The sequence below is a fragment of the Sinocyclocheilus rhinocerous genome, unplaced genomic scaffold (genome assembly GCF_001515625.1).
Source record: "Sinocyclocheilus rhinocerous isolate Xijiao unplaced genomic scaffold, SAMN03320098_v1.1 scaffold2080, whole genome shotgun sequence".
Taxonomy (NCBI): domain Eukaryota; kingdom Metazoa; phylum Chordata; class Actinopteri; order Cypriniformes; family Cyprinidae; genus Sinocyclocheilus; species Sinocyclocheilus rhinocerous.
Window position 1 is genome coordinate 333820 of NW_015661867.1, and position 14076 is coordinate 347895.

Consider the following 14076-nt stretch of genomic DNA (forward strand, 5'->3'; position numbering starts at 1 on the left):
AGAGACTTCATTCTATATCCAAACCCAAAATTTCTGAATTCATAAACGAGTCCACTTATTTAGAATAATTTGTTTATTCAAAGGCACTTAATGTTAACTAATCGATTACCTTATGTCTCAAGTAATCATGGTGATTTGATGACGCTTCTGGCCTCTTTTGACATTAAGGGGGTCCGCTATTTAGTCGGGAGGGGTCAGTTGAGTGGGTGATGAAGTTACGAGTCCAACACAATTAACCATTTTACGCCCCACTGAAAACTTCTTTGAAATAGAATCACTTCATTCGATTGGGGACGTGTGTCATTTGTCCCGAACAATGCGTTTTTTCCTTCCTACAACATTCCTAAGCGTCAGGATTTAGATAAGCAGTCATTTTGCGTGAGGCAATATAGCCTATAATAACTTGTAACCGCAATCAAATAAACATTTTCCATGTTTGAGGCATTAGCGCTATTTGTTTCCATTTGATTCATCATTCATCATACTTCCATACGTAGTAACAATTATTCATCGCTTTGCATCCTACAATTAATTTTTATTAACGAAAAGGAAAAATATTACTATGGCACACTGAGTTTATTATTTCTTAATATATATATATATATATATATATATATACATATATATATATATATATACAAAACTAAATTAAACTTTCTTGATTCTAAAACTAACTACCGGTAAGTATAAATTGAAATATATAAACTAAAAAATTAAATAAAATAAAAAAATAAAAATAAAATAGAAAAATTATATATATATATAATAAAAATAATAATTAAAAATAATAATAAATAAAATTCCAAAAGATTTCAAAAGATCTCTATGTGGTTTATGCGTTGACGTAAATACACGGGATATGTCTGGTGTTTTTTTTATAAATAAAAAGGCATAACGCTCATGCTTGTGTGGTAGCTATATACAAATGCTTTCACTGCGTTAAAAAAAATAAAAATTGTTCAGCCTCTAATATGTTTAATCAATGACATTAGCGTTAATGACACATGCACGTGAAGAAATTCCTAATATCGATTAATACGATTTAACATGATTGTGATTTCCCTTAAAATGACTATTCATGACTGTTTTTCTGCGCCTGAACAGGAGGAACAGCCGGGTATCCTTTCTGAGAGAGCTATTGTGCCCGAGGTTAGAATCCCACACACAATCGGAGACGCAGCCAACAAAAACAGTCTTGACAGACAATGCCTCGCTTCACCTGCTGCTGCACTGTTCATTGCAATTATGCCAAGGACATGTACAGTTAGGCTCCGTTCATGTTATTTGAAAACAACTGCATCTGAGTCGAACAGACTGAGAACATTAAAAAAACGATATATATATATATAAATGGCCACTACGGTGAAAATATTGTGCAGGCAGCTCTTTGCAGTGCCATGACAGACGTCTGCTGTACATGACCAGAATTCAGCCAAATCCAGCAATCTCCAATGGAGATTGATTTCCGGGGCGTGTTATCAATAAACAATCAATCTCTATTTGAATCTGAGTTATGCAATGCACAAAATAACCATACGTGTGCCTGCATGACATTATCTGCAAGTGTGCCCAATGACTAAACGAAATTGGAAGAGTAAAATTACGACATGCATGCTGCTTTTTGTTTTAACGTTTAAGTGCCATGCCCACAATTTCGTTCAAACGAACCGTAAACTGATTCCAGCAAACTATAGATCTGCATTTTAATTACATAAATATTTAGCATAGTGACAGTAGTGTTTTAGAAGTAAGGTGACGTCTACAAATAAAGGCATGGAAATGGCAACTGCACTAACCTTCAGCTGGATTCTACATCTGACTGATTTAAAGAGCGCTCTTGCTCCAGGGCTAAAACTACACACATTCACTTCAAACACGAAAGAGAATTCGTTGTTTTCTGTGTCATTTGGCTTGGCAAAAAGCTCCCTGCCATATTTGAACGATCCTGTACTCTGAACTAAGAGTTAAAAGCAAGTTATTGTTGTTATTATTATTATTATTATTATTATTATTATACTTGAAAGAAACAATGGGTTCAACTGCTTATTGCATGGAGCAATCGTCAAGGGAGAGTTAAACTCAATTACAGTAACTGTGCTGAACAGAAAAGAGAGGGGGGAGCGAGCGAACGAGCGAGAGAGGAATAGGCTACGTCGCAGCAAGCAGTAAATAATAAAAGGAATGAATAAAAATCGACATGAAGCGTATCAAATATTTATTTATTTTTTAGTTTTTTTTTATTATTTTTATTTATTTAATTTTTTCTGGGCAACAAAGAACTATAATACATTGACAGGCAAGGGAGCTATTGCCAGCACAGGTTTATACAATACAGATAAAACCGCCTCCAATTTAGACAATGGACACACAAGATATCAGATAGTCCCAAATGTTAAATTTATATTAAAAAAAATATAATTAAAAAAAAAAAGGAAGGAAGGAAGAAAAAGAAGAAGAATTCTTAAGACAGTATCCATTTATTGCTCTTGTGGTGCTTTGAGGGAAGAACAAGAGGTGATTAGCACAACACATAAAAAGCTCGTATAAAAACAAGAAGATAGAAACACAAAACTAGCGTCGTTGGGGTCTCTGCAATGACCTTTTTTGGATCTAAACTGAATGGCATAAGGATAATATATAGAGAAATTGATGTTTATTTCTTTGAATTTGTTCACTTGCTTCAGTGTCGTCTCAACATGCTACAAGAGGGCTTAATTTAAAATATCCCAGAGAAGAATACCCCAAACTTCTGTTTTCTAAGAACCATAAAACCACATGAAGAACTAAGCGAATATTCAAACCCACTAAAACAGGAGGCACCAGATAAATAAAAAAAGAAGTTTGAACAGACGTACCATATTTACAATTCCCATTAAATTACACATAAATAAATATATACATACATGAACACAGATTCGCTCATATAACCGTGAATCGTGTTGAAATTCAAATTTCAAGTTGGTCGCTTGGTCGAGTGAAAAGTCAGTTCTTGAAGTCATGGCATGGAGCTGTAGATTTCTTTCAAGTTTATGATTCACAATACTGATAAAAAATCTTCCTCTTTCAGCTTCTTGTTGTCACATGGCTACAATCGTAAATGGGGATACTGGGGGGAAATCGCTGAATTTCAGTCCGTTGAACTCATATAAAGGGAGTTCATGAAAAGTCCTGCTGTGGCAGATCTATAGCCTACTCCTTTTATTGGCACACTGCTTTGTTTTGATTTAAAGAAATGCCTTGTCCACGAATCCCAAAGTGAACTGTTTTTATTATTAGGATATTATTTTTAAAAAAGTCTCAAAATGTCAAGATCGGGAGGTGCTGCGTTCAGTGTTTCATCTTGATCACTAGTGTTTGTTACATATGTATTTTGTCATTAATTGGGATGTGGAAGCTGGACATCACTTTCTGTGCTTCTCGTCTTTGTCACCCGCCTTCGACCCCGTCTCGTTGTGACTGTTAGGATTGTTGTTCAGGTACATTTTGTCCATGGCTTTAATGGCCTCCGTCAGATAGTTCTGCAGCGCCGTGAGGGCCGCGCACATGGCCGGAGTCCCGAATCCGTGAGAAATAAGACTGAAGTGGGTCAAACAGCTCTGAATCCCAGGCTCAAGAATGGGCTGTGGACGTGAATTCCCCAAGGGCGTGCGGTCTTGCGAGAGCAGGTCCGTGAACTCTTTGCAGATTTGTCTAGAAGGAGACACAATGCAGGATGCGTGTCAGGATTAACCTAATTACAGCTGAAGGTATGAAGTCAGAATTAAAACTAGGCTATGTGCTTTATTAGAGTAAGACAGTATTGAGACTATGTGCTTATGTGTCCCTTAATCAATGGCAGTGTCCATCAGAGCGATGGACATCTCAAGCTTAGTTTGAAAAGAGAGTCGCATATTTGTCAGTAATACGTCAAATGGAGACGTAAGAATTGAATTAGCCTTCACCTACAAGTTAGGCTCCATGACATTTAAAGAAGAGTGTCATAGCGCTATTCCTTTTCTAAGATTAGCCTAATATATTTTAATTCAGAGTGGTGCGCATGTTCATAGTTTGTTTATTTGTTTTATTTATTTTTTGTTATTATTTATTTAGCCTATTATTTTGCAGGAAATCTAAAAATTAATTTACGAAAAAATAGCCTACTAATTCGTTACAGGTTGCGAATAATGCAAATATTGTATTTTACGAAACCGCTTGTTTCCAAAATGCAGACATTGACTCCAGCCATATTTATTAAAAGCTATAGCCCACATAGATAGTGGCACCTGTGTATCTAACGGAAAGCTCATTTCAATCTAGTGTTAAATACAACACGACAATTACCAAAAAAAAAGACGCTGTCATAAACAGTGAAATGCGCGTTGACATCTACGCTAAATAGTTAGAATAGCACTTACTTCGCTGCCAATAACATATTTTTTCTTTGGACTTGTTCGTTTGGGTCGGAATGCTGTCGGTTTACGTATTCAGCTATCGCCTTGGCTGGAAACTCAGTCTCGCATACATAACCAAAATCTCTGGCCAGATGCACCGCTTCACCTAAAAGAAAATGAGAGTCAGTATATGTAACATGTTACTGCAATAAAATGTAGAGTATTTAACATCTTTCATAATTGTCATCTAATTAACGTCCTCGGGCACTGAGCAGGACATCGGTATTTATCAATTCTGACATCGTTAATGCACATTTATTTTCTGTTACCTTATAGAAAATTGAATTCTGTCAAATGCATGCATCAAAATTTGCCCTCCTTGTGAGATTAACAGAACATCAGATATAGAACACCAGACTCCAAATGACATGTCATTGATTCGTGATCCTTTTATCAATATTAGAAGGATGCTCTATATAAAACAGTTTTTTTTTTAAATGTAAACCTCCTTCTTATACTCTAGCCATGTAAAATAGGTTAGGCCTACTCGGACTAGATATGTGTGTTTGGCTTTTCTTCTTCTTCTTCTTTTTCTTTTTTGGTTTTAATTTCCTGAAACAGTTGGATTTTTACTGCGAACCTTCCTGTCATAAGCTTAGAATCCGGAAGAACGCATGCGCCAATTAGCATCAAAGCTACTAAACTGCTTTCCATAAAATGGAGTAGATGATAAACAATAACAGCACTTCAGAAAGCCAGTGTCCTCTGACTAAATCAGCGTTTGCTTGTGTGTCCACCACCCCCACCCCCTCGCCCTTATCTCGCATGAATCATACATTTCTTCAGGCTCATTACCATACAAGACTAAATTTCAATGAAGCACGATGAATATAACATTCAGTCTTCAGCGGCAATGATTAACAGGAACCAATGAACCGTCTCCAGCTTTCACCTTTAAAACTCATGGCACACCAAATACCACTGCACGGAATAATCACCTCCAACTTTGCAAGCAAAATGGATTTATTCAACAGCAATGGCATCTTCGCAGTGCAACATAATTAACTAATTTATATTTTATAATAGGCTTTCAACCTACAGGTCAACTGCATCAAGCAGACAAGGACAAAACCCACACATAACCTTCTCAAGACCCCGCCGAGCAGGGAAGCGTTCAAGCACTCAGGCGGAGAAAGGCGTCTCTGCACCTCCGCTACTGTGACTTTGTACTTTGACGTTGAGCTAAGAAGAGACAGACGACCCGGAACCGAACAGAACACTTCGTTTGGGTTTACCACACCTCCAAAAAGCCCGTCTTTATGTATCGGTATGGCAGAGACGCTGTTGTTCTTGGATATGGAAACAGGACCTTGAAAAAAAAAAAAAAGACTGCACGGAATAATCACCTCCAACTTTGCAAGCAAAATGGATTTATTCAACAGCAATGGCATCTTCGCAGTGCAACATAATTAACTAATTTATATTTTATAATAGGCTTTCAACCTACAGGTCAACTGCATCAAGCAGGCTAAAATCCACACAATAATAATAATAATAATAATAATAATAATAATAACATGTCATACTGATTACAGCTGTGGTACCATATATCCAGCAACTGCATAAAACAAAGTGCCATGAAACAACATTGCAAATATTACACAAAGTAGGCCCCCTACAAAGACACCCGAATTCACACCATGCTCAAATTTAAAAACAAGTGGTGCTGCTAAACGTATAAAGGAGGTGGGGTGGGGGGGTTCCTGTAATCCCACAAAATTGTTTTCCAAATTGTATCTCTGGAATCCGTTCTCTTTTCTTTTATTCTTCAGTTTTGTTGCTTGCAAGACAAACTCTCTCCTTTTCACGGATGAATGCAAATGCTGATTAAGAGTGGCTCTCATGTAGCAGCAATAAACACCTGCTTTATTAAAAATGCATATTTATCAGGAAACTTACCTTCCACCAGTGACGTCAAGAGAGTAACATTGGCAGCTTTGCGTCTCCCTGCTGGTAGATTTAATCCGATTTTATCTAGTTTTTCTCTTAAAGATCTTCCGCCATTCTTAGATTTGGCCCTTTGAAGTAAATTACAAAAAAATGTTATTAAATGTCATTATACGTGTTGTAATTATGTTATCATTATTTATCTTACTGCTATTCATGATATATGCTATACATTATACATGCTATATATTTACATATAATTTATATTAAAATGTATAATATTTATAATAGCCCGGAGCACGCATAACCTTGAATAATTTAAAAAAAAAAAAGAAGAAGAAGAATCAGTCGTTTGTCCCCCAAGAGACCTGTTTAGTTTAGATAACAGCACTTCAAGTTACTTTTTATGCTAAAGGACTAAAAGAAAGACCTCTACTTTTTAAGACATTTTGCTTTAGGGGATGCCATGGAATGTTTCAAAAGTAAAAATCTAAATAAATAAAACACATTTTTATTTCCCCACTGTCATCACGTGAAATATAAATGCCACACTGAGGTTACAAGTGTCTATTAACTCGTGTAGCATTAAGATATTACAGCGTGTGCTCATTGCAGTTGGGTAGGCCACTACAAGTATAATATATATATATATATATATATACAAGCACTCAGGCGGAGAAAGGCGTCTCTGCACCTCCGCTACTGTGACTTTGTACTTTGACGTTGAGCTAAGAAGAGACAGACGACCCGGAACCGAACAGAACACTTCGTTTGGGTTTACCACACCTCCAAAAAGCCCGTCTTTATGTATCGGTATGGCAGAGACGCTGTTGTTCTTGGATATGGAAACAGGACCTTGAAAAAAAAAAAAAGAACATGATTAGGCCCCCCATTTCAGTCTACAGCACCAACCAAATGGAAAAAAAGATGAATTGCTATTCAGCAGGAAGCTTTTGAGTAAGATTAGACATATCTGTTTATTTGCACATCATCTTGCACGCCTATGTGGAATCAAAGGCAATATGGTCTTATCAGAGAGGAAGGAAAATAGATACAGCAATAGCTTTTCATTCATCTCATGAATGTAACTGCTGCAATATACCCCAAGTAATGAAGTGGCCCAGCCATCAAAATATTTCATATTATCGCAATGGTGACTTCACACTAAGCTCGGAGAAAATGACAGTTCAACAAGCATGGCATTGCCTCAAATTTTCCACTAACTGCTCAGTGTAGCTGTTATTTGTTGGAATTCATAAAACAGAAACTGATAAACGGAGAGAGAGAGAGAGTAACAAAAGTGGCATAATCCAAGGAAATGTTTATTAACATATAGGCTTAATGTTTATTAACATATACTTATATACATATGTATTTTTACTATTGCATTTTACTATTAAATAATAATAATAATAATAATAATAATAAATTTTAATCCAATAGGCTACTTCCGACAAATAAAACTGCGTATTATTTCTTATAATTACAAACTAGTTTTAATCTCTAAACAGTCGGTAACCTAGCCACTCAAGCACATTGAATGACACCCACAAATCCGAAATACACACACTCAGACTCACAAGCTCTTACAAATAAGTGTCCCGGCCTAAATCCTGCTGCAGAGCCCGTTGTTTCTTTATGTGCTAACCGGAAACAAAAGCACAGGCACTACTAGATAGATCACTAGTGACATTAATAGCTCAGTGGAGACTAATAGAGACAAGAGGAGTTAAACGAACTCGTGAGATCGCAATTATTAGGTGTATGTGCAACGTGTATTTTTGTGGATTTATACACGGTGCATCAAATTTAACATGTCAAAGCTTTTACATTGTCAAAACGAAGAAAATCAAATCTAACCACAGCGCACGTAAATATGAGAAAACAATTCGATCTCAACACACTCATTCTCCTGCAGCCCTCTTTGACCATCTGCGATCCGAACGAAACAAAGAGACACGTAATTGCAAAATAATGACTTATACTGAAATTTACACCGTAGACATATATTTAATTTACTTTAACAAATGTGTTTCATAGTAAACTAAGTATCTACACGCGTTTCTCATATCATCTTTGAATGAAACATTCAGCAAATTTCATTAAAGGCTACCATTTTAAATTTAGTCACAGACTAAGCTAAGTCAAGCACCATCACATTAACACACACATATTAGCTACACGAATAGTTATCGCTATGGAACACTTGGTTAAAATGGTTTGTGCCTTATCGTCAGGCTATCTCAAGGCCTACAAATTAACCCGATCTGTCTCACAGCAAGCAAGGGTAGACTTTACGAGCGGAGAGCTGCTGGTGGAAACACATACGGTATTTGAGAGGAAATTGCTTACCTTTCTTGATTACAGTTTGGTCTGGGATGTGAATTCCTTGATCTTCAACATGTTGACCCATATTAATTACGTCTGTAGCCTACTATTTAAAGTATCTAATTAAAATAGCAAATGCTTGAATGATATTGTTTTATATCATAAAATATAATAATAGTAAATATATTTATTTGAATGTTATCTACCCAAAAAAATCAACGAGGCGAACCTATAAAGCATGCAGTTATGGTGGAACAGAGAATTTTGTCCAGACTCGATTCGTCAGATCTCTTCAGCAGGCACAATGCAATCAAATTACTGATGAAAAGGGGGGCAGCCAAGAATCACGTCCAAAAATGGCAGACAATATTAATCACGCTGTAGTTTAAAATAGAATTTTACATAAAATAACTTTTTTTCCCCTAAATTGTTTTCCTCACAAAACATGCCACGTTTATCATAGGCCATCAAGGCAAAAATATCGAACATAATTGATCACCACTTGCAAATATACATTTAAATACAATTTAAAAACTTCCACATGTTTTTTTTACCAACTTAACCAATTTATTCCAACAAAAAATCGTTCTGTTGTGCATTACCATAATATATTCAATAAAACAACAACTTAAGAACAATTTAAATATGTGACCTGATATTTGACTGTCCGAGACTCTACAGAAAATAGCACCAGCAGCAAATCCGAATAATGGCTTTGGAGTATGAAGGTTACATGTTATAAGGTTTAAGATTTTCTCCTTACCTGAACATCTTCTAAAGAGTGAGGTATTCCATGGATAGGGATTGAATCCGTGAGTCCAGTCTCAATACCGTGACCCGAGGGAAGTAGCACTTCTCTGCGGTACTCTCTGCACAGCTGATGCGGTAACCCGCGGTGCTGGTGCAGCAGGCTGCTCTCCTGACTCTGCCGCTGGCCAGGCCAGCCCGGGTGCTGTGGCTGAGGCTGGGCGTGCAGAGAGTTGATGGAGTACGGGTCATTAACGTGAGAGTAAGGGTCCTGAGACTGCGGGTAGATGGGCTGGTAGGGTGGCGGAAAGTATGGCGGCTGGAAGTCTGAGTTGGGCGTGTGAGAGAGCGGAGGAGCGCTGGTGTACGGAGACTGGCCCATGCTGCCCAGTTGGGGTAACCGGGCTGTGCCATTGCTGGTCCCGTCATGGCGATCCTTAGGAGAAAAAAAGATACAGTGCTGTTTTAGTGCTGTTTTTTGTATTATTACTATTTAAGAAAAAAAGAGAGATTTGTTATCGCACTTATACAGTAATTTATTTCAACAGAAAACCGAACATGCCTTTGATTTGGTCAAGAACAAAAATATCAAAAACAACAACACTACATTGAAATAAGAATAATATTCATATAGAATAGGCTAATATATTATTCTACATTAAAATGTACATCGATGGTTTATTCATTCAGCAATTAAAGATCCTACTGAGAGGCAAATAAAAATAACCAGAGCTCACATTAAGTATAAAGTCGTTGTAATAGCATTTGATGCTACCAATAACCGCTTGCATGATGGAACAGACAAAACGACCGGATAAAACTAATAATGATAATTAAAATCAAATAAAAAACAATCGGATAGTAAATGTTGAGCGCAGTCTTCAGATCTTTACTCCCGACAGTCACTCACCATCGCGGAAAAACTGTGCACTAACATCAGCGATGATTTCCGAGGACTTCAAAAGACAAGAATTTCAGAGGGACAAAACGAAAAATGAACGTGCAAATTAAATCAAGCCAATGATAATTGTAGGGCGAGGTGGCGGTGGCCAGCGTTCAAATAAAGCAATAATCCATCAGAATCTGGGTAAATTCCCACTGTTCTTCATCTGCTCTTTAGATGCAATGATTTTCTCTAAAGTTTCTTAGATCCCCTTGGCGTCTCCCGGCTCTGTCGGTGAACTGTTCCCTCGTTTGAGCTCATGTTAGCACAGATCTGCCTCTTCCTCTGCACTCCTAATAGTATAGATATTCATGACTATTAATATTACACGAATACTTAATAAGAGAAGAATGGTCGGAAATCGATCGTGAAGCGAGGAAGCAACTCAAGGCAGACTGCACTAAATGACGTCCATTGAATGGGGAATCAGTATATCTAATCAGAGATGAGGAGAGAGAGAGAGAGTGAGTGGGTGAGAGAGGGAGAGAGAGACAAAAGAGGGACATTCTCCTGCGTCTGACGAATCAGAGAGGGGGGGACATTTTAAAAGGTTCGAGGGCAAGCAAAAGTGAAAGAAAGACCGAACGAGGGGGGAAGAACACAAGGAAGGAAACAATGTGCACCTCTGATTCTGGTGAAAATCCAGCAAACGCTGAGGGCATCTGGGTTGGCACATTTTTACTGTTCACTGGATGCTCGTCTACCTCATTGTTTTTCACATTAGTCTTCGTCTTTTCGTGCTCCATGGCCCTCTAACCATCCCTCACCACGAATTTAACCACGGCCAAGACGAATCAACACACGCCGACGCAGCTTAACTCACCGCCAGAGCAAATATTCAACCAACTTTACGCGTGTATACTCATCCTACACACTTCCCTCTAAGCTTTCATATCACGCGCGATTATTATGAAACGGAAAGTAATTACTTATTACAATTAATGCGAGTCTGTGCGTCGAGAGAAAGAAACTCACGAGGACACGCCGAGTGCAGATATTCGTTCCTGATCATGGCGTGTGTGATTCTCCAGAAACTAGCGAAAACACGTTTTACTGGCTTCACCACTCCGAAAACTACTCCCATGTATTACTGCATTCACCAAACAAATCATGCCAAATACTAGAGGGGAAAGACAAGTAAGAAATTAAAAAAATAATAATTTGACAAATACGTTTATTTGAAAACGAAATGATCCACTGTTGCGTTTGATTGTTTACCAAAACTTACGTTTGGTAAGTTTGTTTATTGTCTATATTTCGATAATACATCGTTTTAATGATTTTTGTGTTCTACATAAATTCTAGAGGCATTTAATGTGTGATAGCCTACGTGCATTATTATTATTATTATTATTATTATTATTATTATTATTATTATTATTATTATGTTGTTGGAAAATTACATGTTTTCTGGGTCATGCAGTATTGCAGTATGTTATTTATCACTTGTTCTTGTGTTAAATTTAATGATACACACAGCAAGAAAAAAATTAAAATATAAGCTGACTGATTTAAAAGTTAAACCGTTCAGAATTATGGTAAATATCATGCAATATCTTGTATTAAAAGCCTGGTTAAGCCGCTTACCTCGCAGTCTTCATATTTAATATTATCAGTTAATTTCCAAAGCATTTTCATTGGTTGTGGATCGAGTGAAGTGCGCCTTCGCTTGAGTTTGACACAGTGCACAAGGCTCGAGCTGCGCGCTCAGATCTCCCTCTAATGGTGGAAGAGAGAGACTCGAGCTCTACTGTAATAACCCTCATTAGCATATCAAGAGACCAAAGCCAATGAATATACACAGGTATACTGCAACGAGAATTCCAATAAGAATACCTTTACTGAGTTTCATTTGTATTTCAAAAGGGAACTGTAAATGCAGGGGTTAATATCAGTGGTGAAGGAGGACTTCACCTTTTCATTTGAATTAATCATCCAATTGGATTAATTCAGAGCGGAATTGATAGTCCAAGAATAACATGAACCATTAAAAAGATTTCTCTTTTTTATCAAAGGCCATACGCTTTGCATACATGCATTCTTCAAGACGTTCTACGTTTTCGAATCTACAACCCAAATGCAGCCTGTAAAATATATATTGAACAATGTTAAACTGCTGCATGCACGTGTTTTAGTGGGCAAAAGCACACTGATTCCAGTCTTACAACTGTAAACTGTTGTTTTAGTCCTATAGTGAGCTTGGGCCTGTAAAATACTCTCAATAGTGTTACGCAAAAAAAAGTCTATTCTTCAGTAGGTATACATCTATTTAGTGCGTGTAACGGCGCAATTTGATAAATGTAAATAATTAACACAACAACATGGCTTGTTAAATGTGAATGAGGTCAGGAGACAGGCCGCCGAGTCTAAGGCGTTGTCTCTCCCTTATCTCCATTACCATTTTTGGTGGGGTGAGTCCAGTTGTCATTAATGAGAGGCCGAAAGAAACTAAGACACAATGACGTTTAAGAGAGGCAGAGAAACGCGCAATAGAAATGGATGGGTGCTGCTTTGTTGTTCTCTGCTTATTGATTGGGGGTCCGCGTCACTGAAACCAATCGCACAAAAGAAAAGCAAAACTAGTCTTAATTCTTAGCACTATTTGGCAATCTTGGGAAAATTGTCCATTCACAGTATTCGTATCTAAATGAACATAGTCTGTCAGTTAGGCTATTTATGGTGTTGTAGGCTATTCGCAAAATGACTGATTCACGTTTATTTTCTGATTTTCTTTTTTGTTTAGTTTATTTTTACAATGTCATGATGGGTCACATCGAATTAAGAATCGTGTTTGACACAAAGGATGAATTGTGACTTATTGTTGCAGGGATAAAAAAAAGTTTATAGATAAAATAATAAATAAATTAAGTATGTCCCGTTTATGTTACTGTAGGAAAATTCGTTATGTAGGTCTGCACAAAATGACCAAATTGCAACAATGTCGGAAATGAGTGAGTCAAATTAAAACATTTACACCAGTGAGCAAAATGAAATAAACTGTCTGCTTATCCAATATCTAACAACACATTTTGACTCTCTCACCAGCCACCCCGAGGGTACTTTATTTTAGAGAAAATGTATCATGAAATTATTATTATTTTATTTTTTTCACCGCTGTCTCGCCTTTGCCTACACTCTTATCTTTCACCGTCTCAAACGCAAACTTACCTGCGTGAATTACAGGTTTTGTGTATAGCATTTTATTCACATTGGTTAATGACTAGTACTGTCTGGAAAACCTTTCTGAAAAGCTACCGTGGAGAAGACTTAATTCTCACTTATAGGCTATAAAAAGGTAAAAACGTGCACCTTCATCACCCTCATATACCTTAAAAAGAACGTACCTGCCAGTCTCCCATTTTGCCCATTAATGACATTCTTGTGTCTTCTTTCTGAATGTGGTACATCACACAGAGTTATCTCATTGGGTCTTGTGTCCTTAAGCAAAAATCCACTTTACCTGAACAAAATCTACTCACCTGGCAATAAAAACAGAGGACCACCTTACGGCGCATGCGCTCTGCTACAGGCACGTGTAAGGCAACAACACCTAGAAAAGGTAAACGACGTTTTGAGATTCCTGCTGCACATTAGCATGAACAGAAAGCAGCAAGAGTGTTTTTTCCAACCTCCCGTTTTAAGTGTCAAAATGTTAAAACTGAATCTTATTAATTATTACTTATTATTATATCTTTTATTCCTTATTTTAGTTGTTCTATTTTTTTTTTATTTTTTTTTTTT

The 14076-nt window shown here is 37.0% G+C and overlaps 1 protein-coding gene across 1 annotated transcript; it reads right to left on the reverse strand.

The window, feature by feature from the left end:
* Window positions 1-3291: 3291 nt before the first annotated feature.
* Window positions 3292-13778, reverse strand: LOC107726543 (transcription factor AP-2-alpha-like). Its single transcript, XM_016536171.1, has 7 exons — window positions 13680-13778; window positions 9409-9828; window positions 8670-8721; window positions 6972-7172; window positions 6330-6473; window positions 4395-4536; window positions 3292-3690 (listed from the first exon to the last, which is right to left on the reverse strand). Exons 1-7 carry the CDS (start codon window positions 13740-13742, stop codon window positions 3402-3404), a joined length of 1311 nt encoding a protein of 436 aa, XP_016391657.1. The 5' UTR covers window positions 13743-13778; the 3' UTR covers window positions 3292-3401.
* Window positions 13779-14076: the final 298 nt, after the last annotated feature.

What these genes read in the sequence shown, in the direction of transcription:
- LOC107726543 (XM_016536171.1), bottom strand. Translation starts at nt 13,742, where the DNA reads ATGTACCACATTCAGAAAGAAGACACAAGAATGTCATTAATGGGCAAA. An exon ending in GCAAAATGGGAGACTGGCAG is followed by an intron (nt 9,829 to 13,679) that starts GTACGTTCTTTT and finishes TTTTCTCCTAAG; the next exon opens with GATCGCCATGACGGGACCAG. An exon ending in AATATGTTATTGGCAGCGAA is followed by an intron (nt 3,691 to 4,394) that starts GTAAGTGCTATT and finishes GTCTCCTTCTAG; the next exon opens with ACAAATCTGCAAAGAGTTCA.